Here is a 27,651-nt window from a genome sequence, read left to right on the forward strand (position 1 = left end):
TGAGCTATGAGGAGAGGCTGAATAAACTAGGCTTGTACTCGTTAGAGTTTAGAAGAATGAGGGGAGATCTCATTGAGACGTATAAGATGATGAATGGGATGGATAGGATAGAGGTGGAGAGACTCTTCCCGCTCAAAAAAGACAGTAGGACTAGGGGGCACAGCCTCAAGATAAAGGGGAGGCGGTTTAGAACGGAGTTGAGGAGGAACTTCTTCACTCAAAGGGTGGTGAATCTCTGGAATTCTCTGCCCGTTGAAGTGGTGGAGGCTGCCTCGCTAAATATTTTTAAGAAGCGGGTTGATGGGTTTTTGATAAGAGAAGGGATTAAGGGTTATGGGGAGAGGGCGGGAAAGTGGAACTGAGCCACGACAGATCAGCCATGATCTTATTGAATGGCGGGGCAGGCTCGAAGGGCTAGATGGCCTACTCCTGCTCCTATTTCTTATGTTCTTATGTTCTTATGAAAGTTCAGAGGAATCAAGATAGGTTGAGTTTTGATAGATATTTATTGTTTTAACTCTAAAATATTTGTGACCGTATACTTGCTGATGGTTGAAAAAATGTGCTCAGAATACTTGTACTGTTTTATATTACACAGCTTTTCATTTTTGTCATTCCAGGTTACTGGTCTGAAACCAGGAGTGAAATATTATTATCGGGTATCGGCAGAAAATGCAGCAGGTGTTTCAGATCCAGCTGATGCCCTTGGCCCACTAACAGCTGATGATCCTCATGGTAATGGAAGTCCTTTTCTAAATACAAATATATTAAAGGCTACAAAATTGAGCTTTTTAAAAAAATTATGATATTTATAGCTTTTCAAGACTGATTGCACTTATCTCTTTCAGTGGCTCCTACCCTTGACCTGAGTGCATTCAAAGATGGTCTTGAGGTCATTGTTCCAGAACCACTTAAGATTCGCGTTCCTATCACTGGCTACCCTATACCCACTGCAAAGTGGGCTAAGGATGAAACACCTATTGAAAGTAGTGATCGTGCGAAGATGCAAACAACTGCTGCATATACACTATTGGTCATTTCTCCCAGTGAGCGCCCTGATAAGGGACTATACAGCTTGACACTGGAAAACGATGTGTCGTCTGTCTCAGGAGAAATTAAAGTGAATGTAATTGGTAAGTATCTGAATATTTTCAAAAAAATAAACATTTTAATTAATTGTTCCAAGAGAATTTCACGATAGTTTGTATTTATATATCACCTTTAACACTGAAAACATCTCAAGACTCTTAACAAAGACAGGAAGAAAATAAATACATTATGTGGGCATGTGCCATGCCTTCAACCTGCAAGTCAGGAGAAGTTATTGAAAACGTAATTAAAAGGACGGGTTTTGAAAAGGTTTTTAAAGATCGGGAAAAAAAGCAAAGACGAGAAAAGATTTAAGGAAAGCATTTCAGAAAGTGGGGTTAAACCACCTGAAGGTGCTGAAAGTAATGATGAACTAAAGGGACTTCAAAAAAAGGAGAAAGCGAGATACAAATGGTCAGCGAGAACGACTGACTGATATAGAAAGAGTTCTAATCCTTGGAGAAATTGCAGAATCGGACATGCAAAGCTGTGGAAGAATTTGAAAAATGGGATCATTATTTTAAATTGCATGCATAATACAATCATGGAATCAGAGTTTGTCAGAAATGCTGTGGTTGATGGAAGAGTGCAGTTGATTACTGGATAGGAAGTTGTTTTTCACAAGTTGGATTGTACAGAGGGTGAGGAGTGGAAGACTGGCATAAAGAGATCATCAAAAGAGTGAGCCTAGAAGTATGGTGAAGGAGTTCAACAGGAGTAAATAGACGTGGAGATAAGCAATGTTGAATCAAGTGGTCTTGCTGGCATTGTAAGAATGGATACTGGTATGAAGCTCAGCTCCAGATCAAATGTGATGGTGGCTTTTCACAGCCAAGGTGCCTTGAGAGGAGAAGGGAATCAGTAACAAGGGTGTTTATGACATGGTTATAAAACAACAAAACTATAAGACATTTAATTCTTCACTGTTTTAACTTCACAGAACGCCCAAGTGCACCAAAAGACTTGAAAGTGTCAGAAATTGGTCGAAATACCGTACATTTGATGTGGGAGATACCAGATAATGATGGTGGAAGTCCATTGACTGGATATCTTGTTGAAAAACGTGAAGTTAACCGCAAGACTTGGACCAAAGTAAGTCATGAACCACACTGGTCTAATTTTACATTTCGTACAAACCCACAAATATTGAACTTGTGGTTCAAAATTGTCACCCACTATCATTAAAGTTGCTAATTTAGACTGAAAACAAAGTAATTGCTGCCTATTTGGAAAAATGATTTTTGTAAGTTATAAGTTCAGAGACTGAGATACTGAAGGAAACAAACAAGAATAGAGCTGTTCAGATGTCAGTACAAGTGCTGCTCCATTATTACAAAGAACAAATAACAATACAGCACAAGAACGGCCCACCAAACCTGCACCAATTCCTAGTCCTTACATAGACACTATTGCCCATATTGCTATGTAGTATATGTAACTAAACATAGACGTCAATCCTATGTCCATACCATTCTGCACAGTAAATGTTCACTATAGATTTAAGCCGTTCATTCAAATTCTTATGCAGAATTTTCTGTTTTCTTTGAGTCCTTGTATTACGTTTCTCCAGTCAAATCAGTTTTCAAAACTCCTTGGGAGCACTAATTTCCCCAGTGATGTGGGAAGGAGAGGACAGGCAAGTCAGGCTTTTTCCCTTTCAGTTTGTTTTGGAATGTCTCAGGTTCTTCATACAGGCAATGCTAAGCCTATACTTACTGTCATCAGAGGATCAGATCAAGCCATGGCAATGAGGTGGGTGCTAACAGCCCACTTACCTCATTTTTTTCTAAAAAGAAAATCAGTTTTATGCTGGTGTGAATTTCCCACGGGATCTTCCACTGCTGCCCACCATGGCAGATCGGGAAGCCTGCTGGTGGCTGGCATGAAACGGATTTGTGTCCTGCTAATGGGATGTATATGAAGCCCTGACCAGAGTCTTCTCGCCCACTCTCGACTCTCCGTGAAGCTAATGGGAAAGCAGGCCAGTTTAGAACGTGACTGAAATAATGTGGAGTGCAGAAGTTGGGAATTACCTGAAAAATGATTGGTGTGATCCCTGGAGTTTGGGGTGGAGGCCATCAGCGACCCTGGACCCTGGAGTACCACAGCAGTGGGTGGGAGGAAGCATCTATTAGGGGGATCATCCAGCTTCAGTGTTATTGAGAAGGTCCATCTTCTCGCCTCAGCATCTGCCTGAAGATCCATCTTCTTTCTCAGGAGGTCCATCTTCTTTGTTCAATGATGGGTCAGTGCTTTTGGATGTCTTTTAAATATGGCATCCAGGTATAATAGCGGGACACATACAATCAAGCACATTCAGCCATGGACTATGGTGCAAAACGTTGGATGCATATGTAATGAGATCAGGGCTGAAAGATATGGTGTGGTTTCCCACCAGCCTTTGCAATGGGAATCACTCCCCATCCCCGCCTCCACCATGGAATTTAGTCCCAGATTGGAGAATTCTCCCTTTGTCTTTACCAGCCTCTCACTGCCTGGAACCCTTCTCATGGCTGTTCCCCAATGGCCTCTCCAGGGGCTAATGCAAGATCTGCAGTTAAGATATGTGATGAAGCTGCTTTTCAAACAAGTTCTTCAATCTTTTATACATAATTGATGATAGGAAAAAGAGGATTTTGCTGTGTTTAAGAAAGAGGTGGCAGTATTTTTATATTTTGGATTTATTAACATTAATGGATCATCATATTCTCCCATTTCTAGGTTATTGCGGGAGTGCAAGATTTGGAATTTACTGTCCCTGACCTCTTCCAAGGAAGAGACTACCTATTTAGAGTTTCTGCCTGTAACAAGTGTGGTCCAGGGGAACCTGCATATATTGATGAACCTGTTAATGTGTCTGCACCAGCAAGTAAGTATTTAGCTATGTTAATCATCCAGCTGGAATGGTAGCTTATTTCCTTTGTAAATAAAGCCAAATAGACCTATTTGATTCATTTTTAAATGTATGCAGTATAGTTACTCTTTAAATATTTCATAGTGTTTCACTAGTCACATGCTAAAATATATCATGTTAAAACATTTGTAGTGAAAGAATTTGCATTGCAAGCTCAGATCTTTCCAAAAATGACTTAGCAAGCATTTTCATAGAACAGCTGTATAAAGTTGAGATCTAATTTAAGCTAAGCATGTTTTCTTCTCCACTCTCTTAATGGATGAATTTTTCTGGTTTTTTTCCAATATTGTCTCAGGTGAGGAAATCAGTATGCATCCTGTCAGCTGCATTGCTGGTTTTTCCTGCCAAACTTTTAAATATTTGGGGAACAAAAATGTTAGCAGCATATCCCATGCCGTCATGCTGGTGGAGCAGGCTCTGAATGAACCCGCAGTGTCTCCCCAATCTAAAAAAACAATAAGGAAAGGATCCCCGTAATGCACATGGGACCCCCGCCCACAGACACATTCCCCCCCCATACCTCTGGGAACACTCCCTCCTGAACCTCCCCAATGGAAGCACTTCTGGGCACTGCCCCTGCATTCATGGGCAGTCCCAGGGTACTGCCCAGGCATGACCCTCTCCCCACTGGGGACACTTCTCACCTGAGTGCCCCCAGCAGAGACTATTTGCCAGGATCCTGTTTTACAAAAGCTGTGGTAGACGTTGGCATGAGTGGAGTCCTAATTTGGGGGATAATAGAGCGGGGAAGCCTGCTAATGGTATTAAAATGTATGGTAATGGGTTTCCCATCATTGCATGACGGGAACCTTGTTACATTGTTGGTGGGGAGGCAGGGACAATCCAATTAGGAAATCCCACTGGTGTGAAAGCCATTTTGGGGTTCCTGCTGGATTTTCTGACCCGCCAAGATTCCTGCCTGCAGAAAACAGGGGAAGAAAATCCCAGGTGATGTTTTCCCATCTGGATCATCTGTGGATTTCCTTTGGCTGGCATCAATTATTCTTTCAGTCAGGTACCTTCCCCTATTTTGGGGAAGATGCCTGTGCAAACACAAAGTTTTTCAATGATGGGCATTCAACTACTCGACTTCTCTTTTTCACTTCCCTTCCCTTTCCCTTCTCGTGTAGGTCTCAGTCACCGCTGAGGTCTAACAGGGTGCCAATATTCTACCTTCTTTAGCAGCCTCTGGGGCTGTGGCAGTAGCCCTACCATGAACCTGCCATAATTTGACTTGTGAAATCACTTTGGTGGTGATGATGGATGGAGCTTAAGTCATGTCCTACTGCAACATTGACTGGAAGGAAAATCCCACCTTTTAAACAGGATTTGCCAGCCCTGCCTGCCTCCAGGATTGTCTGCCAAACCTTATGGCTAGGCCACTGAATCTCCTGCAGATGCCCCCCCACAATGAAGTGGGAAAGTCCCAGCCTGTTGTGACTCACATTCATTAATACTACCAATCCCCATATATTTCATAAAATTATCATTCAGAGAATCGAACATCATTTGCATTGAACCATTTGAGCTGTATTAGCATCAAACATAAACTGATTTAGACCCTTTGAGGAAATTTGTCTTAAGTATGTTTGATGAGTTTTTTTTTAATTTTTGGACTGTAGGTTTTAATTTGTAATTCTGCACTTCACAGCTGTTCCAGATCCTCCAGAAAATGTCAGATGGAGGAACCCATCTTCCAAAGGAATCTTCCTTACATGGGAGCCACCGAAATATGATGGAGGCTCCAGAATTAAAGGATATATGGTAGAAAAATGTCAACGTGGTGCTGAGAAGTGGGAGCTCTGTGGAGACTCAGTCAATGAATTGAAGTGAGTTTTGTATTTAATTTTCTGATGTTTTCCATGTTTTCAATAGTACACAGTAAATACTTAAACTGCTGATATGTTAAACAGGATGGAAGTGACCGGTCTCAATGAAGGGGAATGGTATTCATACCGTGTTAAAGCTTTGAACAAACAAGGGGCCAGCAAACCAAGTAAACCCACAGATGATGTACAAGCAATCGATCCAAAAGGTGCATTGTTATTGATATAAATGTATTGTTCCAAAGCTGTATCATTTTAACAAGCTTTATTCAAATACTTCAGACCTATTGAAAATGTTGATAGATTTATTTCACAAATATGCTCATTGTGTTAAACTTTGTCACTGCTGCAAGTTTAATTGCTTTATAAGGAAATAGAATGTTAGTTTTTCAGTAACTTACTATAATGCATTTACAGCTGAGATATATTAATAAATTCAGTGAGCTTGTGCAACAAACAATTCTAATTTCCCCATTAATTCTTATTAATATTTGGGAGCCACAAATCAGGCATGCAGTTTTCAATGCCTGATTCTCCAATCAGTAATCTGTCAAATGTGGCTTTACAATGGAAGCAGAGCCTTACTGAATTGAAACTATATTTTCTATTTTAATTACACAACTTTTTGACTAAAATTATAACATTTCCCCCCCACCCCCCCAACAGAGGCCCCGGAGATTCAGCTTGATGTTAAGCTATTGGCCGGCATTACTGTGAAGGCTGGGACAAAGATTGAGCTCCCAGCTTTTATCTCTGGCAAACCTACTCCAAAAATTACGTGGACAAAAGCTGAGCACTTGCTGAAGCCTGATGACAGACTAACTATCGAGACAAAGCCTGATAGTTCCACTGTGACAGTCGTAAACACCAAAAGGAGTGACAGCGGTCCTTATCTTATTGAAGCAGTAAACACCAGTGGCCGTGCCACTGCTGTTGTTGAAGTCAATATTCTAGGTAATTCAAATGTTAAGATTCCTTTTATCAACTTAAGTAAAGCTTGAAATAAATTAATTCTCTTAAACATGTACTGACTGGTTCCTTTGTTTACAGACAAACCTGGACCACCAGCTGCATTTGATATCACTGATATTACAAATGAAACCTGCACCTTGACGTGGAATCCACCCAGAGATGATGGTGGTTCACGCGTTACAAATTATATCATGGAATGTAAGGCAGGAACTAGTGAAATATGGAATAAGCTCTCATCCACCATCAAAGAAACCAAATTCAAGGCAACAAACCTTACACCATTGAAAGAATATACATTTAGAGTTAGTGCTGAAAACATGTATGGTGTTGGAGAACCATCTCAGCATGCTCCAATTATAGCTAAATATAGTTTTGGTAAGGAAAATATAATTTTCTGTATTATAATTGTAACATTTGTTACATAATTTGCACATAGTATGTCATTTTGATTTTTTAAATTCCCGGGAAATGTGATTGTCTGTTAGATCCACCTGGTCCTCCAACACGTCTACAAGGTTCAGATATTGCCAAGGATTCTCTTACATTGACATGGTATGAACCAGATGATGATGGTGGCAGCCCAATCACTGGATATTTTGTTGAAAGATTTGATCCAGAGACTGACAAATGGATTAGATGTAATAAGGTTCCTGTCAAAGATACAACTTTCAGGTATTTATGACAATGATTTACACATGAACCAAATTTTATAAAGCTCAATAATAGGTTATGATAAATGTCATATTATAATAATGATTTGATTAGAGGTAGTTAATCTCCCATGGCAGTTCTCTTGGTGAAACTTAAAAAAAACTTCCTCTATAAAGGGCTTTTTGTTTCACATGTTAAAGTCTCTCTTTTTCTCTTCACTTTGATGCATGCTTATTGCCTTGTCTATCACCCCAAATTCAAAGCGGAGGCACCTACTTGGAATCTTAATGGCTGAGCTACTCATATGATCTGACAGGTGTTAATTGTTGCACAAACCAAATCTCATAGGAAAACTTGGCTCTGGTAATAAGATGATAAATTTACTGAATTCAGAAGCCACAAATTCCAGCTACCCTTTCCGAATTTAAAATATCTTATCAACAGAAGAATTCTTATCAACAGAAGAAAAAGAAAACTTAACACTCAAGATTACTTTTACACGGTTACAATTATTCGTATAAAACATTCTCCCAAAAAGACTTCTGACTTGGTCAGGCTCACAAGTAAACACTCTTTGCATAACAATCTCTTTTAACTATAAACATTTCAGTAGTATTACTATAAACCAAACCCGCAATTACTGTAGGAAATATATATCTCAGGGCTTCTCACTCACTCCCACTCTACTGTGGAAATCCAAGAAACTTCAAAACAAAGCCCTGCTTTCTGAGAAACAGGCACTGGCTGGAATGGTTCCTTTAGCTCTTTTCCCAACACAGAGCAGCACCCCAGTACGTCTCATACAGCCACTTCAGTTATGCTCTCAAAAAGTCTACTCAAATATTACTTTTTCTTCTTTCATTTTTTTTGCCCTGTTAATGCACCTTGGGACATTTTACTTTATTAAATACATTATACAAATATAAACTGTTTCTAAGTGATCTTCTGATTAATTGCTGAACTTATGAATGGTGACTTATGATTGATTAGTTTTATTAAGGCACGAAAGGAAGAAAGGTTTAGTTGGAATGTGACTGATCAGAATTGTTTGCGCAGCGGTGGAATGTAATTGCTGAAAGCTGCCAACAATTAACCAGTTAGCAAGAACAAAGACAATCTTGCCATTATAGTCATTGCAGATGTCAAAGAATTAGATAGATATTGTGAGACAAACTAATGTGCGCCCATACATTTTTGCAACCAACAGAGTGAAAGGACTAACTCCGAAGAAGAAGTATAAGTTCCGTGTTTTGGCAGAGAACCTAGCAGGCACTGGCAAACCTAGCAATGAAACAGACCCAATCCTAGTGAAGGATCCTATAGGTATGTATACAATTGGCTTATCAAATGAAGTCTCATAACATTTTATGTTAGGGTAAATTTTGCCAGACCCTTCGCCAGCAACATGCAACCAGCCAAATCAGAAATTCACGTAGTTTTTCATTATGCATTGGCTCTGTGCAAGGCCTGATAGAATTGACCAATATTTTTCCTGTAAATTCATTTATAGACCCACCATGGCCCCCTGGAAAGCCTAATGTTAAAGATGTCATGAAGACTTCAGCGTTCTTAACTTGGAATAGGCCAGAACATGATGGAGGGGCAAAGATTGAGTCTTACGTTGTTGAATTGCTGAAGAGTGGAACAGACGAATGGGTGAGAGTAGCTGACGGCATTCCCAGCACTGAATATTTCTTGAAAGGGCTTATGGATAAACAAGAATACTCATTCCGTGTTAGAGCTGTTAACAAAGTTGGGGAAAGCGAACCCAGTGAACCCAGCGATCCTGTGCTGTGCAAGGACAGATTGAGTAAGTTCCACTCAATTTATGTATTTTGTATATCACATAGCAGCCTTCAATTACCAAATTAATGCAAAAAGTCATAATCTTTTGAGTGTGAGGATTGTTTTCTTCTCCACAGATCCTCCTTCGCCTCCACGCTGGCTTCAAGTTGTTAATATCACAAAAAATACTGCGGATCTTAAATGGACAGCTCCAGAAAAGGATGGTGGTTCTCCAATAACAAACTATATTGTGGAAAAAAGAGATGTAAGAAGAAAGGGTTGGCAGACTGTTGACACAACGATAAAAGACACCAACGCTACAGTTACACCTCTTTCAGAAGGTTCCCTGTATGTATTCAGGGTCGCTGCAGAAAATGCAGTTGGACAGAGTGAATACTGTGAACTGGAAGATTCAGTACTTGCCAAAGATACCTTCAGTAAGCTAATTTATGCATATTATTTCCCTGTGTATAATAATTTATTTCTTTGAATTATTTTTATCTTACATATACATTTTGATTTTTCTCAAGCAACACCTGGACCACCTTATGCTCTTACGGTTGTTGATGTAACCAAGAGGCATGTTGAACTGAAATGGGAAGCTCCCAAAAATGATGGTGGAAGACCAATACAGAGGTCAATATCATTTTTTTATCCAGTGCATTTTCTGAAAATCTCTTTCTTTCCGATAATGTGCATTAATGAATGCTATTGAATGTTCATATAGGTATGTAATTGAAAAGAAAGAGAAGTTAGGAACTCGCTGGGTTAAAGCTGGGAGGACTCCAGGACCAGAATGCAACTTTAGAGTCACTGATGTTATTGAGGGCACTGAAGTACAATTCCAAGTCCGTGCTGAAAATGAAGCTGGCTGTGGGCATCCAAGTGAACCAACTGATATGCTTACAGTTGAAGACCCAACTAGTAAGTAGAAAGTGATATTAAGAATGTTACAATATGAGTCCCCTTAGTTTGAAAACAAATAGCAGATAACATTTAATTTTTATTTTGTGTCTAGGTCCTCCATCTCCGCCTCTTGAATTACATGTTACAGATGCAAGCAGAGAACACATATCGATTGAATGGAAGCCACCAGATAAAAATGGTGGCAGCCCTATTATTGGTTATCATGTTGAAATTTGCGAAGCAGGAACAGAGAAGTGGATGAGAATTAATTCTCGCCCAGTAAAGGAACTGAAATACAAAGCAGTAGAAGGCATTATCCCTGATAAGGAATATGTCTTGAGAGTTAGAGCTGTTAATGCCATTGGAGCAAGTGATCCATCAGAAATTTCAGAAAATGTCATAGCAAAGGATTCTGACTGTAAGTACAGCTTTCTTTTGAAATTATCCCTTTTTTGGTCTTAAAATGTTGATTTTCCATAAATAGAATTAACTTTTCCAATAGACTTAAAAATATACTTATTTTGATAGGTAATCCAAGTATCGAACTACAGACTCAAGATATAACTGTTGTGGAGGGTGAGAAATTGAACATCCATGTACCTTTTAGAGCTGTACCAACACCAACAATTTCATGGTTTAAGGATGGAAAGGAATTCAAAACAGATGACAGAATGACCATGAAGAGCGCCTATACTCTTGCATCCCTTGAGATTACAAAGAGTGTTCATGCTGATGCTGGTGTCTATACTGTTACTTTGGAGAACAAACTGGGTTCAACGACAGGAACCATTCATGTTAAAGTCATCGGTAATAATCTGAAGTGAAACGGAGGGAAACTTCCTTATTTATTACCTGGTCTGAAAAGTTTATTTTCTGATTAAAATATGTTTTCCTTTGTTTTAATTCAGGATTGCCTGGTCAGTGTAAAGATATCAAAGCAAGTGATGTCACCAAGAGTTCTTGCAAAATCACTTGGGATCCTCCAGACTATGATGGCGGCAGTCCAATTTTGCACTATGTTCTTCAACGTCGGGAGGCTGGTAGAAGAACATATACACCAGTAATGTCGGGTGAGAATAAACTGAGCTGGCCAGTAAAGGACCTTATTCCAAATAGTGAATACTATTTCCGTGTAAAGGCTGTTAACAAAATTGGTGGTGGTGAATACACTGAGCTTCGCAACCCAGTAATTGCAGAGGATCAAAAGCGTAAGTATTTTGGGGGAAAAAGTCATCGCTTAACAACATGTATCTATTTAGCCTGCAGTCATTGTCACATTTTGAATCTGATTAATTGATGCTTTAAATTTTCCACAGAACGCCCTGATCCACCAGTTGATCTTGAGGTCCAGGATCCAACATCAAAATCAGCAACATTGACGTGGAAACCACCTCTTTATGATGGTGGCTGTAAGATCACAGGCTATATCATAGAAAAGATAGCTAAAGGAGGTGAAAAATGGGAGAGATGCAATGAGTACTTGGTTCCAGTTCTGTCATATACTGTAAAAAATCTTGAGAAAGGAAATGAATATCAGTTCCGTGTGCGTGCTGAGAATATTGCTGGAATTAGTGATCCTTCAAGAATTACACCAGGAATCAAAGCTGTAGATCCGGTTGGTGAGTATTTTTTTCATGTGAAGCTTTGGAAAATCATTAACTGGATCAAAACTTGATTCCTTCATTTTTATAAATGACCAGCTGAGAAAACAATGTGCACCAATTTCAAGGCTGAACAATTAAATAATGGGAAATCAATATTATTTACAATTATTCTGCTTTTCTGTACAGATCCACCAAAGGTCTTCCTCGTTGGAAACCTTCAGTTTGGATTAAATGTCAGAAGGGGTGATGAGATTAATCTTCTAGCCCGTATATCTGGTTCTCCTTATCCAACTGTGACATGGCTTCGAAATGATATAGAAATCAAACCTGAAGAAATCAAAAAGAGAGTAACAAGAATATTTCCAGTTAAGAAGAAGGAAGATGTCGTAGAGGAGGAGGTCTTTTCTCTCAGTTTACCAGAACGTTTAACTGTTGATAACAGCAGAACAGGAGAGTCTGAAATTATGGTTCGGGATTCCATCAGGAAAGATTATGGAAAGTTTACAGTCAAAGTAGAAAATGATCATGGTGTTGCCCATGCTAGTTGTGATGTTAATGTCCTCGGTAAGACCTTACACAAATTCTTTCATGGACGTAACAATATTATTTTTACAAGATATTGAAAAGATGCAAACATTTACTGCTGTTTCTGCGAATGTAATTTATGAATTTTGTATTTGGCGTTCTAGACACACCTGGCCCACCAGTCAACTTCATATTTGAGGAAGTCAGAAAAGATTCAGTCATCTGTAAGTGGGAGCCTCCTTTGGACAATGGTGGCAGTGAGATTCTTAACTATATCTTGGAGAAGAAAGATAATTCCAAACCTGGAATCAGCTGGATTACTGCAACAACAACTCTTAGACACTGCATGTATCACGTAACAAAACTTATTGAAGGAAAAGAGTACCTTTTCCGTGTGGCAGCTGAAAATAAATATGGTCCTGGTCCATTTTGTGTTACAAAGCCTCTTTTGGCCAAAAATCCATTTGGTAAGCTTTTCCTGTTATTTGTCAAAATCAACATAGTATAAGATGCAATACTTAAATGTTATGTTAAAATTTTATTTGTCACAAACTTTGTTTAAAAAATGACCTTATTGATGTTATATAGCTTACAACTACATTGCCAATGATATTTGATGTTAGGTTGTTAATACCTGTACAGCGGTATACATATCCTTGTCATTCCTTATTTAGAACCTCCTGAAGCACCTGATAAACCTGAAGTGGTGGATACTACTAGAAATAGTATGGTTGTTACATGGAAAGAACCAAAAGATAACGGTAGTCCTATTATAGGCTACTGGATTGAAAAAAGAGAAATTAACAGCACACACTGGACTCGTGTTAATAAAAACTTGATAAATGCTCTAGAAGCAAAGGCAGAAGGCCTCATGGAGGGGTTAACGTATCTATTCAGAGTCTGTGCAGAAAATGCAGCTGGTCCTGGAAAATTCAGTTTACCTTCAGATCCCAAGATAGCACGGGACCCGATTTGTAAGTATTGGTTCAACAATAGCTGATAAACTAAAAAGCACATTTTAATGCATCTCTTATTTATTTTACAATTAATAATTTTTTTTCACTTTTAAGTGCCACCTGGGCCACCAGTACCAAGTATCCTAGATACAAGCGCAACATCAATAGATGTAACCTGGGTTCCTCCTATCTATGATGGTGGTGGTGACATCATTGGTTATTTCGTCGACAAGCAACTTGTTGGATCAAAGGAATGGTCACGCTGCACAGAAAGACCAGTTAAAGATTGCAAGTTTACAGTCTTTGGGGTTAGAGAAGATGCAGATTATATTATTCGCGTGACAGCAGTCAATAATGCTGGGGAAGGAGCTCCTGGCCTCACTCAACCTGTAACTGTAATGGATCCAAAAGGTATTAAAAATTAAGCAATTATCTAGTAACTAGTTTATATCTTTCGGTTTTCTCTCTGTTTTTAATAAAACACATCTTGTTTTAATAGAGCCTCCAGTGGTAGAGTTTGATGAAAGCGTAAGAGCAGGCGTCCTAAAACAAGCTGGAGAAGTACTCAGACTTCCTGCCACTGTAACAGGCCGACCAACTCCAGAAATTAAGTGGACCAAGGATGAAGAAAAAGTTGATGAAAATCATGTTGTTATTGAAACAGTTGGTACCAGGACAGAGTTAATTATAAAAAATGCACAAAGAAGCGATTTTGGCAGATATGTGGTCAGTGGAACAAATAGTAGTGGCTCCAAATCTGCATGGGCTCGAGTGGACATCGTAGGTAAGTCACATGCTAAAGAAACAGACATAAAATAGATTGGAATTCTATGTAGATACCTTCATTAAATCTAAATGGTATCCCACCTTTTTCTTTCAGATGTGCCTGGCCCTATACTGGATCTAAAACCTGTTGTTGTTACAAGAAAGATGATGTTACTTAACTGGTCTGAACCTATTGATGATGGTGGTAGTGATATCATTGGCTATGTTATTGAGAAAAAGGATGCTAAAATGCACTCTTGGAGACAACCGATGGAGACAGAGAAATCCAAATGCGATATTGTTGGTCTTCTTGAAGGACAGGAATATATGTTCCGTATTTGTGCTAAAAATAAATATGGCTGTGGTCCTGCTTCTATACTTGGACCTATTGCTGCAGTTGATCCACTAAGTAAGATATAAGAAAAGTAGGAAAATTAAATAATTTTTGTTCATTAATGTCACATGTTTGAATTGAAAATGTATTTTGATTATAGGTCCACCAACGTCTCCTGAGAAATTTACATACACAGACAGGACAAAGTCAACAGTCACACTTCAGTGGAAGCCTCCAAGAAATGATGGTGGCCGACCTGTTTTAGGGTACTACGTTGAAAAGAAAAGACATGACCAGCCTAAATTTGAGAGAGTTAACCAAATAGCTTGCCCTGATACAAATTTTGTGGTTGAAGATCTAGAGGATCTAAACATGTATGATTTCCGTGTCAGAGCTGTCAATGAAATTGGAGAAAGTGAACCATCAATTACTATTAATGTAATTGTGCAAGATGACGAAAGTACGTGCATTTAGTTGTTATGTCTTGTGCTATTGACCTTTTCATGTATGATTTTCTTCCAAATTTTAATACTTTTGTAACATTTTTGTTCATATTTGATTTGCTTAACAGTGCCGCCAATTGTGAGACTGCAACTGAAAGGTAAGAAAACCGTTATAACTGTGAAAGCTGGTGAACCAATTGACATTCCAGCTGAAGTGGAAGGCCTTCCTTTACCCAAAATTGAATGGAGTAAAGCAGAGACTGTAATAGAGAAACCAACTGACCGACAGAAGATAGAAACTAAAGTAGTATCAAGAACGAATGCGCTGACCAAGTTTAGTATTCCTGCCACTGATCGAAAGGATACAGCTACTTACACTATTACAGCCTCCAACCGCCTAGGAACAGCATCCCAGTCTGTGGATGTTAATATTCTAGGTGAGAAAGCAAAGCAATTGCAACAAAGAACTTGAGAAAATATTATGAAGCTTGTATAATAAATTCCCCAAAATGTACTACTTTGTTTAAATATTGATTTACTTGGCACTTTTCTTAACTTTAGATAAACCTACACCACCAAGAAACCTTAAAGTTTCGGATATCAAAGCAGAATCCTGCCATCTGACCTGGGATGCCCCTGAGGACAATGGTGGTAGTGAAATAACTAACTACATTGTTGACAAGCGTGATGCAAGCAAGAAGAAATCTGAATGGGAGGAGATCACAAACTATATTATTGAAAGACGATATGGGGTAATGTTTCTTTTTCATATTACTGCATTAAACCAACATTTTAATAAGCTTCTTAATTGAATTTGGTGAATTTTATATGTGTAACCAAAGCTTTCTTCTATTTAGGTATGGAAACTAACTACAGATGGAGAATATCAGTTCAGAGTTAGGGCGGAGAACAAATATGGAATTAGTGATGGTTGTATGTCTGATAAAGTGACAATAAAAGATCCATTTGGCCTCCCAGGACCACCAAGTAAACCAAAAGTGTCTGATGTTACAAGAGCCTCGATGCTTGTATCTTGGGATCCTCCAATGGACAATGGTGGTTCTCCAATCACAGGTTACTACATTGAGAAGAGAGAGGTCGGTGGCGTGTATTGGTCACGCGTCAACAGAGCTCCTCTGACAAAACCAGCTGTAAAAGGCCTAAACTTCAATGTCCTTCATTTGATTGAAGATGTTGAGTATCAGTTTAGAGTCATGGCAATAAATGCTGCTGGAATTGGACCTCCAAGTGAACCTTCTGATCCTGTTTTGGCAAGTGATCCTAAAAGTAAGTTTCACTCTGAGATATGTGTGTCTGTGTGTCTCAGTTAAAGAAGTAGCTGTTGATCAAAACTTTGGTTGAAACAAAACTATCCTAAAATAATCCATATACAGTAATAAATATGGTCATATTTTAATAAATTTAAACAAGATGAATCTGTAACATGGTAAGATATATTTGACATTTTGCTACACTGCTTAAAGCAAGCAAGTAGCACAAAGGCATATTCAAACATACTAAAGAAAATAGATCAACCCAAGTATGATTTTGTTTTTCTTTGAAGATCCACCAAGTGCTCCATCCTGTCCTGAAGTCACTGACAAAACCAAGGATACCATATCGCTTAAATGGAATAGCCCAGCTAAAGATGGTCATAGCCCAATTCAAGGTTACATTGTTGAGATGCAGGAGGAGGGTTCACCTGATTGGACAAGAGCATCAGATCCTGATAAATTAGTTCCCAACTGTGAATATGTGGTGCCCAAACTAAAGGCTCTGAAGAAGTACAGGTTCCGTATTAAAGCTGTTAATGCTGCTGGGGAATCTGAACCAAGCTTACCAACTTCAGAAATAATTATGAAGGAAATTCTAGGTATGTACCTCTACATTTAGAATTTCAGAATATCAGAATACATTTTGTAAGTTATGATTAACATATTTTTCTTCATGATTTACAGAGGAACCAGATGTTACATTGGAAGTCGGTGCACCAGATTTTCTCAATTGCTATGCTGGTAAACCTTTGAGAATTCCAACTGTTGTCACTGGCCGTCCTACTCCAAAGATTACTTGGGAGTTTGAAGGATTAGCTAAGACAGTGATGAAGGTATGAAGTATCCTAATTATATTTAGATATGTATGTCTGTTCCAGGAAGAATTTTTTTCAAAAATTTACTTATTGGATGTGGGCATCGCTGGCTGGGCCAGCAGCTATTACTCATCCCTAATTGCCCTCTAAGCTATCCAAATTTAAAATGCCTTGGACATGTGGGGCTGATGATGATCGTACTTGGTGAATGTGCTCTAGAAGGTTACAATAGAGAATTGCATTTCAAAGCTCTGGTATGACGAAATAATAATTGGCTGGCATGGTGGCACAGTGGTTAGCACTGCTGCCTCACAGCACCAAGGAGCCGGGTTCAATTCCAGCCTTGGGTGACTGTGTGGAGTTTGCATGTTTTCCCCAAATATGGGTTTCCTCTGGGTGCTCCAGTTTCCTCCCACAGTCCAAAAATGTGCGGGTTAGGTTAATTAGTCATGCTCAATTGCCCTTTGGTGTCAGGGGGATTAGCTGGGTAAATACATGGGGTTATGGCCTGGGTGGAATTGTTGGTGCAGGATTGATATGGGCCAAAAGGCCTCTTTCTGCACTGTAAGGATTCTATGATTTTAGGAATATACTGCTACAATGGAAGAATTGTTTAATTCTGTTCGGTGTTCCTTGATAACTGTTGTCTTTTTATTTGTGAGGCTGGTGAAGTTGATTTGATTTTTGCTCCATCTGGCTTGCACTTATAAGACTGCTATGAGTGGCATGAGAGGTTCTCGACCTACTGATGCTTCCCGTGGAAATGTTTTGTTCACAAACTCTGTACCAAAACATGAAGAATTGTGCCAATTCATACAAAACCTTGGGTGACCAGTAAAGAATATCCTTAGGGTAGATTTCATCGGTACCACCAAGTTGTGAACCATCCCAGGTGCAGGAAGGCAAATATGTGTAATGCAGTTTACCTTAATTTTTCTTCCAATTAAATTAAAGGAGAAAAATTAGACAGACTCCATCTATGAGCCTCCCAGCTCAGTTCTTCTCCCTGAAAGAACATCCTGATCTCCACATGTACCCCAAAGTTCATTGAGCAACATTTATCCATCTCAGTTATACAGTTGCAGACTGACCGGGTCTAAGTAGATACCTTTCTAATGGCTGTTTTTGTCACTAATTACCACTAATATAGTATCAGATATTGGTTCACAGAAATGCAACAATACATTATGTTACATATATCAAATATTAGAATATGATACTATCTTGCATACAACACTGCTCCCCATATTTTTGGTTCTGCTCACACTGTAAACTACTGCAAGAGCTATTCTAATTACTCCATATACTAATTTTGGAAGTCAAGTGGAAAGTTAACTAAAGGTTTTCAATGTAACAATTGAACATGTCAGATTTAAAGTTAATTGAAATGTACAAATTAGCATACATAATTCAAATGAAAATTCCTAATTTTGAAAGATTTCAGGTATCAGAGGTGATTAAGTGCATTCACAATTGGCAGAAATTGAGGGATATTACTCCAGTTATTTAAGGTGATACCAGATGAAATGATTTCTATGATTGTTGGCCCGATTATACAGAGAATTATCTCCAACAAAGGACTCTGAAATGCAGATGTGCCTGATAGTTCACTTCTTCTTTTGGTGTTCATGTGCAATCATGTACAAAACAAAGGGGAAAATGTCAACAATTGTATTGCATTACGTTTGGGTGATGTGCCTGCGGTGAATATCTGGAAGTATATGGAAGCTATGAGGCGTGGGTATGGGGTTGGCTGTATTGGTCAGTGTGTGAGGGAGGATTTGGAGCATCTAAATGTTAGGTACGTGTCCCAATGGGTCAGTGAGAAGCCTGTGAAACATTGAGCAGCATGAGAAGTTGCTAGTACAATGGATAAGGATTTAATGTGAAGATGCATTTGCTGACCTTAACCACCTGCGTAAAATCATTGAACTTTTTGTGGCACTGAGCCGGGTTGTCAGACAGACTCTGGGAATTGACATCCATGGCCACATATTCAGAAGGTAGACCAAGAAGGCCTCCTAACCTCCAATAGAGACACCACTTTCTCCTGTCTACTTTCAACACCAACGCCTTCACCGTTTAACAACCCAGTAGTCTCTCTCTCTGGCCTGTTGTCCCATTTGCAATCTTCCTTCTTCCAAAGAAAGACTTTGGTGGGGATTTTAATGCAGCTTGCAAGAGCAGGGACCATGGCATGTGGGTGATTCAATTAAAGATTTCAAAGAGGCATTAAACTGTTATCTGAAAAGGATGAATGTGCAGGGTTACAGGAAAGACAGGAGAATGACATTCAGTGAATTGCTGATTTGGAGAGTTGGTGTAAACACCATGAGTGTACCATCTGGAGGAGGGAACTGAGTGTATGGTGTTGAAATTTGCTGATGACACCAAGATTGGTGGAAAGGCAAATTGCGCGGAGGGTGTGGAGAGTCTGCAGAAGGATCTAGATAGGCTGGGCGAATGGGCCAGGAACTGGCAAATGGAATTTAATGTTGGCAAGTGCAAGGTGGTCCACTTTGGTAGGAATAATGGTAGGAAGGACTATTACTTATGTGGCGAAAAACTGCAGCATGCAACGGTGCAGAGGGACCTCGGGGTCCTTGTGCATGAGTCACAAAAACCCAGCCTGCAGGTGCAGCAGGTGGTCAGGAAGGCTAATGGGATGCTGGCCTTCATAGCGAGGGGGATTGAATATAAAAGTAGGGAGGTCTTGCTGCAGCTGTATAGGGCATTGGTGAGGCCGCAGCTGGAGTACTGTGTGCAGTTTTGGTCGCTGCACTTACGCAAGGATATTTTGGCCTTGGAGGGAGTGCAGAGGAGGTTTACTAGACTGATACCGGAGCTGAGGGGGTTGAGCTATGAGGAGAGGCTGAATAAACTAGGCTTGTACTCGTTAGAGTTTAGAAGAATGAGGGGAGATCTCATTGAGACATATAAGATGATGAATGGGATGGATAGGATAGAGGTGGAGAGACTCTTCCCGCTCAGAAAGGACAGTAGGACTAGGGGGCACAGCCTCAAGATAAAGCGGGGGGGGGGGGGGGGGGGGGGGTGGTTTAGAATGGAGTTGAGGAGGAACTTCTTCACTCAAAGGGTGGTGAATCTCTGGACTTCTCTGCCCGTTGAAGTGGTGGAGGCTGCCTCGCTCAATATTTTTAAGACACGGGTTGAAGGGTTTTTGATAAGCGAGGGGATTAAGGGTTATTGGGAGAGGGCGGGAATGCGTAACTGAGCCACGACAGATCAGCCATGATCTTATTGAATGGCGGGGCAGGCTCGAAGGGCTAGATGGCCTACTCCTGCTCCTATTTCTTATGTTCTTATGTAATGGTCTCCTTCCTCATTGTAACAATTCTGTGATTTGTAAGTTAGTTTTCATTTTTTAAATCCTCAATGTCTTCCACAAACAATGATCCCTCCAAATTATCATCTCCAACTGGCAGCATTTGCGTTTTTGGCCAGATAAGTTATTTTCATGTATGAAGTTGATTTTAAGTTGAGTAAAAATGAATGGAACCAATATACAAGCCCAGGCTGAAATTGATGTGTGGACTCATCCAGTATGGCATCATGAACAAAATAGTTGGGGGGAAAGTTTAACTTGAACAAATAAAATATCAATGATCATAGTTTTTCCTAAATAAGGATTAGACAGATTTTGTAACATTTGATGTTTTACTGTTTTGTGTAGGAGGAAGGACATAATCTCCCAGCTGATGCCCAGGTAATAATATGGTTAATGATTATTTTAAAGTATCATTTTGGAATCTAAAAATGGAATTTGAATATTACATGCTGCTTAATTATTAATCTTCTTGTCTTTAATAGGTTGAAAGCATCAAAAATAAGTCAACTGTGATTATTCCAGAATGTAATAGAGGTCATTCTGGTCGATATAGTATTACTGTGAAAAACAAAGCTGGACAAAAAACATTAAATGTCAGAGTAAATGTTCTTGGTATGTAATCATTTTATTTGATTGTATTTGATAAAGAATGAATTGTAGTAGTTTAATGTGATTATTAAATGAATTATTTTTGGTTACAGATATGCCAGGACCACCAAAAGACCTCAAAGTAAGTGACATCACAAGGAGTTCCTGCAGACTCTCATGGAAGCCCCCAGACAATGATGGTGGAGATAGAATTAAAAGTTATGTTGTGGAGAAAAAGACTGTAGAAGGAAAGGCTTGGGTAAAAGCGAACGCTGCCTGTGCAGGCACAACATTTGTTGTGCCTGATCTTATTGAAGGGCAAGAGTACTTCTTCCGCATCCGGGCAGAAAACCGATTTGGTGTTGGTCCGCCAGTAGAAACCATTCAGAGGACCAAAGCTAGAGATCCAATTCGTAAGTTTATAGTTTTAAAAGCGTATACCTATCTAGTTCAGAGATCAGTATTATTTATTTCAGTGAAGATGCTTCTTGATCGCAACTTTTTTTGATGACTACTTTTATATTTCAGATGCTCCTGAGCCTCCAACAAAACTCCGAGTTGGTTTGGTTACTAAGAATTCTGTTTCACTTACTTGGAAGCCACCAAAGAAAGATGGCGGGGCTCCAGTATCACATTACATTATTGAAAGTCTTCTCGTGGATCCAACTGGCCAAAAGAAGGAAACTTGGAAGCAATGCAATAGACGTGATGTGGAAGAAACCAAATTTACCGTAGAAGATCTTATTGAGGGTGCACAATATGAATTCCGTGTGAAAGCTGTAAATGAAGCTGGTGTGAGTAAACCATGTAACTCTGTTGGACCCGTCACTGTGAAAGATCAAACATGTAAGTGTTGACACAATTATGGCATAACACAATGTAACAATTGAACATATCAAATTTAAACCTAATTGAAATGTACTAAATTTTCGCATGCCCAGGTGCACCTGAAATTGAACTTCAAGAATTTTTGGAGGCAGAACAAAATACAGATATCAGCATTATAGCCAAAGTTAAGGGCACACCATTCCCAACTTTGACATGGTATAAAGCACCTGCTCATAAACCAGAGGAAAAATCTAAAGTAGAATATGATCAACACGTCAACAAAATTGTGACTGAGGATGGGTGCACTTTACTAATTCACCAGTCCCTCCGAAAAGACACCGGTCTTTACACCCTCACTGCGACAAACAATTTGGGAACCGCTTCTAAGGAAATGAGGCTCAATGTTCTTGGTAATTATTTTTATTAGCTATCTCATTAAATTCCTAATTTTGGCAATGCAATTATAATTGCAATCCTGTCACTTGCTATAGTGAGTGCAACGGAAAATATTTATATTTTGACTTGTTTTAATACTTAGGTCCCCCGGGTCCTCCAGTTGGTCCTATTAAGTTTGAAGAAATTAGTGCTGAACAGATGACTATATCATGGCTCCCTCCAAAAGATGATGGTGGTGCCAAGATCACTAACTATGTTGTTGAAAAGAAAGAAGCGAGTAGGAGGACTTGGATTCAAGTTTCCAATGATGTTAAAGAGTGCATTTGCACAGTGCCCAAGTTGTTGGAAGGACATGAATATGTATTCCGCATCATGGCTCAGAATAAATATGGTGTTGGGGCACCTCTTGACAGTGAACCAGAGACAGCAAGGAATCTGTTTAGTAAGTATTGAAATATACAATTCCTCCTGCTATTCCATAATTTGTTATTTCTGATCTTATGAATCCGTGCTGTCCAATTCTATATGATCTTACACCTGATATTTAAACGTTCTACCTGTAATTTCAAAGTGACTGTCAGAATATAATTAGGTTACCTTCTTTTGTAGATTTAGAAAATACTAATGAAATATATATTTTGTTTTAAAGCTGTACCTGGAGCTTGTGACAAACCAACTATCGGTAGTGTGACTCGTGATTCAATGGTTGTCAATTGGGAAGAGCCAGAATATGATGGTGGTTCTCCAGTAACTGGCTACTGGTTAGAGCGTAAAGAGACTACTGGAAAGAGATGGAATAGAGTAAATCGTGATCCAATTAGGATTATGCCACTTGGAGTATCCCATCAAGTAGCTGGTCTTATTGAAGGCTCATATTATCAATTCCGTGTGTTTGCCATCAATGCAGCAGGCATTGGACCCCCAAGCGTGCCTTCTGACCCAATGGTAGCAAGAGATCCCATTGGTAGGTATACATTTTTGCTTGGAGTTTTCAAACTTTTATGTGTGAGAAACATCTGCGAACAACAACAAACCAGTATAACTATTTTCACATTCCTTGGGACCAAATATACTAACTTCTAACACTATTGACTACCCATAAGTAAAGCAATGTAATATTGCAAACAATATCTTTATTAGTATAAAGTAACAGAAGCAACAAACAGGTTATGTGCATTGAACCGAACAGGCACCAGAGTATGGCAACTAAGGGAATTTCACTGTAACTTCATTGCAGTGTTAATGTAAAGCCTACTTGTGACTAATAAATAAACTTTAAAGTGAGTCAGCAAAGAAATCTAATTACTACATTCTATGAGGAACTACTCATTCTCAGTTTTAAAACTTGTGTTTTATGATGCATCTAGATTAACAAGATGTTGGTGATAGCTTGTTCTGAATTTTCCTTTTTTCTTTCTAAACAGCGCCACCTGGTCCTCCATTCCCTAAGGTAACAGACTGGACTAGGTCAACTGTAGATCTTGAATGGGCTCCACCAACAAAAGATGGTGGATCCAGGATTACTGGATATTTTGTTGAATTTAAGGAGGAAGGAAAAGAAGAATGGGAAAAGGTAAATTAATCAGTAATGGTTTGGTACATGTTAAGTATAGGACTGATTTTCTAGTTCCTGTCCTATGCCTTTACCAAGTTCAGGATAGACAGAGCAAAATTGAAGTGCAGTCTGCTGGGACTGTGCCCAAATATGCTGGGCCAAGTCATTAAATGGATCCCACTGCAGCTTCTTCCCTTGGCAGGGCCATACAGTGAGGGTGAAACAAAAGTGCAGATGAAGTCACTCAGACCTACAGTGGCACTCCTGCTCCATTAGCCCTCAAATTCCACTGGCTTTTGTTAAAGAACAGCTCCTGAAGGCCCCAGCAACCTAAAGGCCTGTCACCTTTCTTTTGGCCTGCCTTTGTCACATGCCTCTGTCAAACCCTCCCATATGAGAAGACCCAAACTCAAAATCCAGCTACCGCTGAATTTGGTTCCCCTTTTTCAAAGCAATGAGAGAAATTTGAGATTGTCATGTTTGAAATGTACTTCATTTCCAGAAGAACTGGCAATGTACATGCTAGTCCAAGTATTGTAGGCACAGGACTTACTTCACCTTCCAAGCAAAGCAGAAATTTTCAGGCAGTATGAAAAGGCCAGAAATCTGGTATCAGAGTTTTCTTGTTCCAATTTCTGTTGCTCAATCTTGGCTAATATTTTTGCCTTTTGTGCCGTTTATTCATAGGTAAAAGACAAAGAAATTAGAGGCACAAAGTTTGTTGTACCAGATCTGAAGGAAGGAGGACTGTACAGATTTAGAGTAAGGGCAGTGAACGCTGCTGGAGTTGGTGAACCAGGAGAGGCTTCTGATGTCATTGAAGTCAAGGATAGAACAGGTAAAAAAGTGAAGACTTTGGTTGCATTTCTTCTGTATGACTTAGACAAAGATATTAATTTACATCATGTCTTTATTTACTCTAGTCGTTCCAGACATTAGCTTGGATGCCAGCATGAGAGACAGAATTGTAGTGCATGCCGGTGGTGTCATTCGCATGTTGGCATACGTATCAGGTAAACCACCTCCAGAGATCACATGGCAAAGAGATGATAAACCAATACCAGGAGAAGCTGAAATTGAAACCACAGCTATTAGTTCGGCTCTTGTCATTAAGAATTGTCAGAGAAAGCATCAAGGTGTGTACAATCTCATCGCAAAGAATGCAGGAGGTGAAAGAAGAAAGACAATTATTGTTGATGTTTTGGGTAAATATTCTTACTTTTTGATTTTACACTTAGTGCAGTCAACTTTTCTTAAGACCTTAAGTAAAATCAATTAATATTTTTTAATTGCAGATGTTCCTGGGCCAGTTGGTGAACCTTTCCGCTGTGAAAACCTGACAAATGATTCGTGCAAATTGACCTGGTTCCTTCCAGATGATGATGGTGGATCTACTGTCACCAATTATATCATTGAAAAACGTGAAGCTGACCGACGAGGCTGGTCCCCTGTCTCATACACAGTCACAAGACAGAATGCTATTGTTCAGGATCTAATTCAAGGAAATAGTTATTTCTTCAGAATTGCAGCTGAAAATATCATAGGCATGGGCCCCTGGGTGCAGACAGCACAAGAAATTGTGGTTAAAGAACCAATGTGTAAGTAATGCTTCTAGTTGCATGTTTTTCTTCACATCTTTGCGTCTTAAAGAAATCAATTGTAACCACTGAATACATTAATTTTATTATATTCTTCCTAACTTGCAGCTGTCCCTGAACGCCCTGAAGATCTTGAAGTGGCAGCAGTCACGAAGCAATCAGTTAGCTTGAAATGGAACCCTCCTAAATACGACGGAGGCTCAGACATTACAATGTATGTTCTTGAGGGCCGTCTTATTGGCAAAGAGAAGTTCATCAAGCTTACTAAAGAGAAGTTGTTAAATCGGGTTTACAACCATAGTGGATTAAAGGAAGGTGACACTTACGAGTACCGTGTCAGTGCAGTGAATGAAGTTGGACAGGGCAAACCATCATTCTGCACAAAACCAATCACCTGCAAGGATCAACTTGGTAAGACTTCTTTCAAAAATGTTTTAGGAAATATCGCTTTTCTTCTGGAAAGGCAATAATTGTATTATTATCTTTAGAACCACCGACACTTGACTTGGATTTCCGCGACAAATTTGTTGTGCGCGTTGGTGAATCTTTCAGCCTGACTGGAACATACAAAGGGAAACCTGCTCCAAAGGTTTCTTGGCTGAAGGATGATGATGTAGTTGAAGAAACCAAACGCTTAAAGATAAACACTACACCGTCAAAACTGTGTCTGGGAATCCTGAAAGGTGTTCGTGATGACTCTGGTAAATACTGTGTGGTTGTGGAGAACAGCACAGGGGTACGAAAGGGTCTCTGTCAAGTGACTGTTGTTGGTAAGTTAGTTATTTTTCTTCTTTTTCCATTTAAAATCTTATAAGCAGGAAACAGAATTGAAACCAACTTTTTTTTTTCAGATCGTCCACTACCTCCAGTTGGCCCAGTTGTGTTCCATGAAGTTCATAAAGATCACATGGTTGTTTCCTGGAAACCGCCACTTGATGACGGAGGCAGTATGATCACTAATTATATTGTTGAGAAAAGAGATACAAACCGAGAACTTTGGATGCCTGTTACTTCTTCAACTACTAAAACAACTTGCAAAGTTCCAAAATTAATTGAGGGCAGAGAGTATATTATCCGCATCTATGCTGAAAACATGTATGGAATCAGTGATCCATTGCTTTCAGAAGAAATGAAAGCCAAAGATCGTTTTAGTAAGTACTGGACTTCTCATTAATATATTAAGTGAAACAAAAAAAACAAACAAATGCTCAATAAAGCAAATTAAGGGCCTTATTTTCTCATTGCCTCGCGTCCGTTTTCAGGCGTGAAAATATGGTAAAGTCGGGTCTGAGGCCATCAATGCGATCTGCACCCGCGCCCACACAGATACCCACTTTACCGACACCCTGGAATGGCTGCGATCCGATTCACGCCCAAAACAGGCACAATGGCAATTTAAATGCATTTGCATGTATTTAAATTGAATTAATGCCCTCCCAACTTTACCAGCATTTCCCTCTTTACCACCACACTCGCCGATCCGGAATCACGCCGAAATGAATATACTGAATAAAAGTCTCAGTCGGGTGCTCCAGCTGCTGAAGAAGCGAGTTCAGAGCTTCCAGTGGTTCTCTGAGTCAGACCGGTGGTCGGGGGGAGGTCAAATCATATTCTGGGGGGGTGCGGGGTTGGGGGGGGTGGGAGAGTGAAGCCAGATTGATATCTGGTTGGGTGAGGGGGAGGGCCAGTCTTGTCTGGTGTGGTGGGGGGGGTGCAAGATTGTTGTCTGGTTGTAGGGGGAAGGAAGGCCAGATCATTGTCTGATTAAGGAGGGGTAGGGCTGATCGTTGTCTGGTGGCGGGGTGGGGTGGGGGGTGGGGGGGTGGGGACAGCTGGTCAATCGTTGTGTCTATTGGGGGTGTGGGGAGAGCCAATCTTGCCTGGTGGGGAGATAGAAGGCCCAATCATTGTCAGGTGGGGGGTCGATCATTGTTGGGTAGGGGCTCGGGGAGGGCCAATCATTGTCGGGTGGGGGGGGTGGCTGGGAAGGGCTGATGATTGTTGGGTGGCGGGTGTGGGGAGGACCGATCATTATCGGGTGGGGGGAGGACCGATCATTGTCAGGTAGGGGGTTGGGGAGGGACGATCATTGTCTGGTTTGGGGAGGGAAGGGGTGGGGGCAGGAGGAGGCGAGTCAGATGTATCTGGTGGGGAGGAGGGGGGTGGAGGGAGGCCTGATCATTGTCTGGGGTGGGGGGTGGGGGGGTCTGGTTGGAGGGAGGAGGAGGTGGGTCACTTGTTCCTCTGGGGGCGGGGGAGCAGAATGAAGCCAGGTCATTTCTCTGGGGGGGGAGGGAGGAGGAGGTGGGTCAGATGTTCCTTTTGAGGGGGAGGGGGGTGGGGGTGGCGGTGGGGGTAGTGAGGCCAGATCATTCTCGGGTGGGGGTAGAGTGAGGCCAGACCATTCTTGGGGGGGGGGAAGGAGGGAGGCAGGTAAGATGTATCTCTTCTGGGGTGGGGAGGCCAGATGGATTTCTG

General features: G+C 40.2%; 1 protein-coding gene across 1 annotated transcript in view; it reads left to right on the forward strand.

Annotated features, from left to right (window-relative positions):
- The window catches only part of ttn.2 (titin, tandem duplicate 2), a 324,032-nt gene that overhangs the window by 222,130 nt on the left and 74,251 nt on the right, over positions 1 to 27,651 (forward strand). The window contains exons 184-227 of the mRNA XM_080198903.1: positions 621 to 735; positions 849 to 1,133; positions 2,030 to 2,181; positions 3,811 to 3,958; positions 5,655 to 5,832; positions 5,917 to 6,038; positions 6,496 to 6,783; positions 6,880 to 7,176; positions 7,287 to 7,473; positions 8,660 to 8,775; positions 8,963 to 9,262; positions 9,375 to 9,674; positions 9,768 to 9,873; positions 9,965 to 10,161; positions 10,256 to 10,561; positions 10,672 to 10,950; positions 11,052 to 11,351; positions 11,460 to 11,762; positions 11,934 to 12,311; positions 12,437 to 12,739; positions 12,947 to 13,246; positions 13,343 to 13,639; positions 13,728 to 14,012; positions 14,109 to 14,402; positions 14,488 to 14,787; positions 14,899 to 15,207; positions 15,332 to 15,522; positions 15,628 to 16,057; positions 16,335 to 16,643; positions 16,729 to 16,877; positions 20,554 to 20,586; positions 20,691 to 20,820; positions 20,910 to 21,209; positions 21,325 to 21,642; positions 21,738 to 22,034; positions 22,163 to 22,462; positions 22,670 to 22,984; positions 23,445 to 23,593; positions 24,263 to 24,413; positions 24,499 to 24,780; positions 24,871 to 25,173; positions 25,282 to 25,584; positions 25,662 to 25,943; positions 26,025 to 26,324. Of these exons, the coding sequence (XP_080055029.1) occupies positions 621 to 735; positions 849 to 1,133; positions 2,030 to 2,181; positions 3,811 to 3,958; positions 5,655 to 5,832; positions 5,917 to 6,038; positions 6,496 to 6,783; positions 6,880 to 7,176; positions 7,287 to 7,473; positions 8,660 to 8,775; positions 8,963 to 9,262; positions 9,375 to 9,674; positions 9,768 to 9,873; positions 9,965 to 10,161; positions 10,256 to 10,561; positions 10,672 to 10,950; positions 11,052 to 11,351; positions 11,460 to 11,762; positions 11,934 to 12,311; positions 12,437 to 12,739; positions 12,947 to 13,246; positions 13,343 to 13,639; positions 13,728 to 14,012; positions 14,109 to 14,402; positions 14,488 to 14,787; positions 14,899 to 15,207; positions 15,332 to 15,522; positions 15,628 to 16,057; positions 16,335 to 16,643; positions 16,729 to 16,877; positions 20,554 to 20,586; positions 20,691 to 20,820; positions 20,910 to 21,209; positions 21,325 to 21,642; positions 21,738 to 22,034; positions 22,163 to 22,462; positions 22,670 to 22,984; positions 23,445 to 23,593; positions 24,263 to 24,413; positions 24,499 to 24,780; positions 24,871 to 25,173; positions 25,282 to 25,584; positions 25,662 to 25,943; positions 26,025 to 26,324 (10,987 nt within the window). The remainder of the gene's footprint in view (positions 1 to 620; positions 736 to 848; positions 1,134 to 2,029; positions 2,182 to 3,810; positions 3,959 to 5,654; positions 5,833 to 5,916; positions 6,039 to 6,495; positions 6,784 to 6,879; positions 7,177 to 7,286; positions 7,474 to 8,659; positions 8,776 to 8,962; positions 9,263 to 9,374; positions 9,675 to 9,767; positions 9,874 to 9,964; positions 10,162 to 10,255; positions 10,562 to 10,671; positions 10,951 to 11,051; positions 11,352 to 11,459; positions 11,763 to 11,933; positions 12,312 to 12,436; positions 12,740 to 12,946; positions 13,247 to 13,342; positions 13,640 to 13,727; positions 14,013 to 14,108; positions 14,403 to 14,487; positions 14,788 to 14,898; positions 15,208 to 15,331; positions 15,523 to 15,627; positions 16,058 to 16,334; positions 16,644 to 16,728; positions 16,878 to 20,553; positions 20,587 to 20,690; positions 20,821 to 20,909; positions 21,210 to 21,324; positions 21,643 to 21,737; positions 22,035 to 22,162; positions 22,463 to 22,669; positions 22,985 to 23,444; positions 23,594 to 24,262; positions 24,414 to 24,498; positions 24,781 to 24,870; positions 25,174 to 25,281; positions 25,585 to 25,661; positions 25,944 to 26,024; positions 26,325 to 27,651) is intronic.

Source organism: Carcharhinus amblyrhynchos, chromosome 11, assembly GCF_965287045.1.
Source record: "Carcharhinus amblyrhynchos chromosome 11, sCarAmb.v2.hapA, whole genome shotgun sequence".
NCBI lineage: Eukaryota > Metazoa > Chordata > Chondrichthyes > Carcharhiniformes > Carcharhinidae > Carcharhinus > Carcharhinus amblyrhynchos.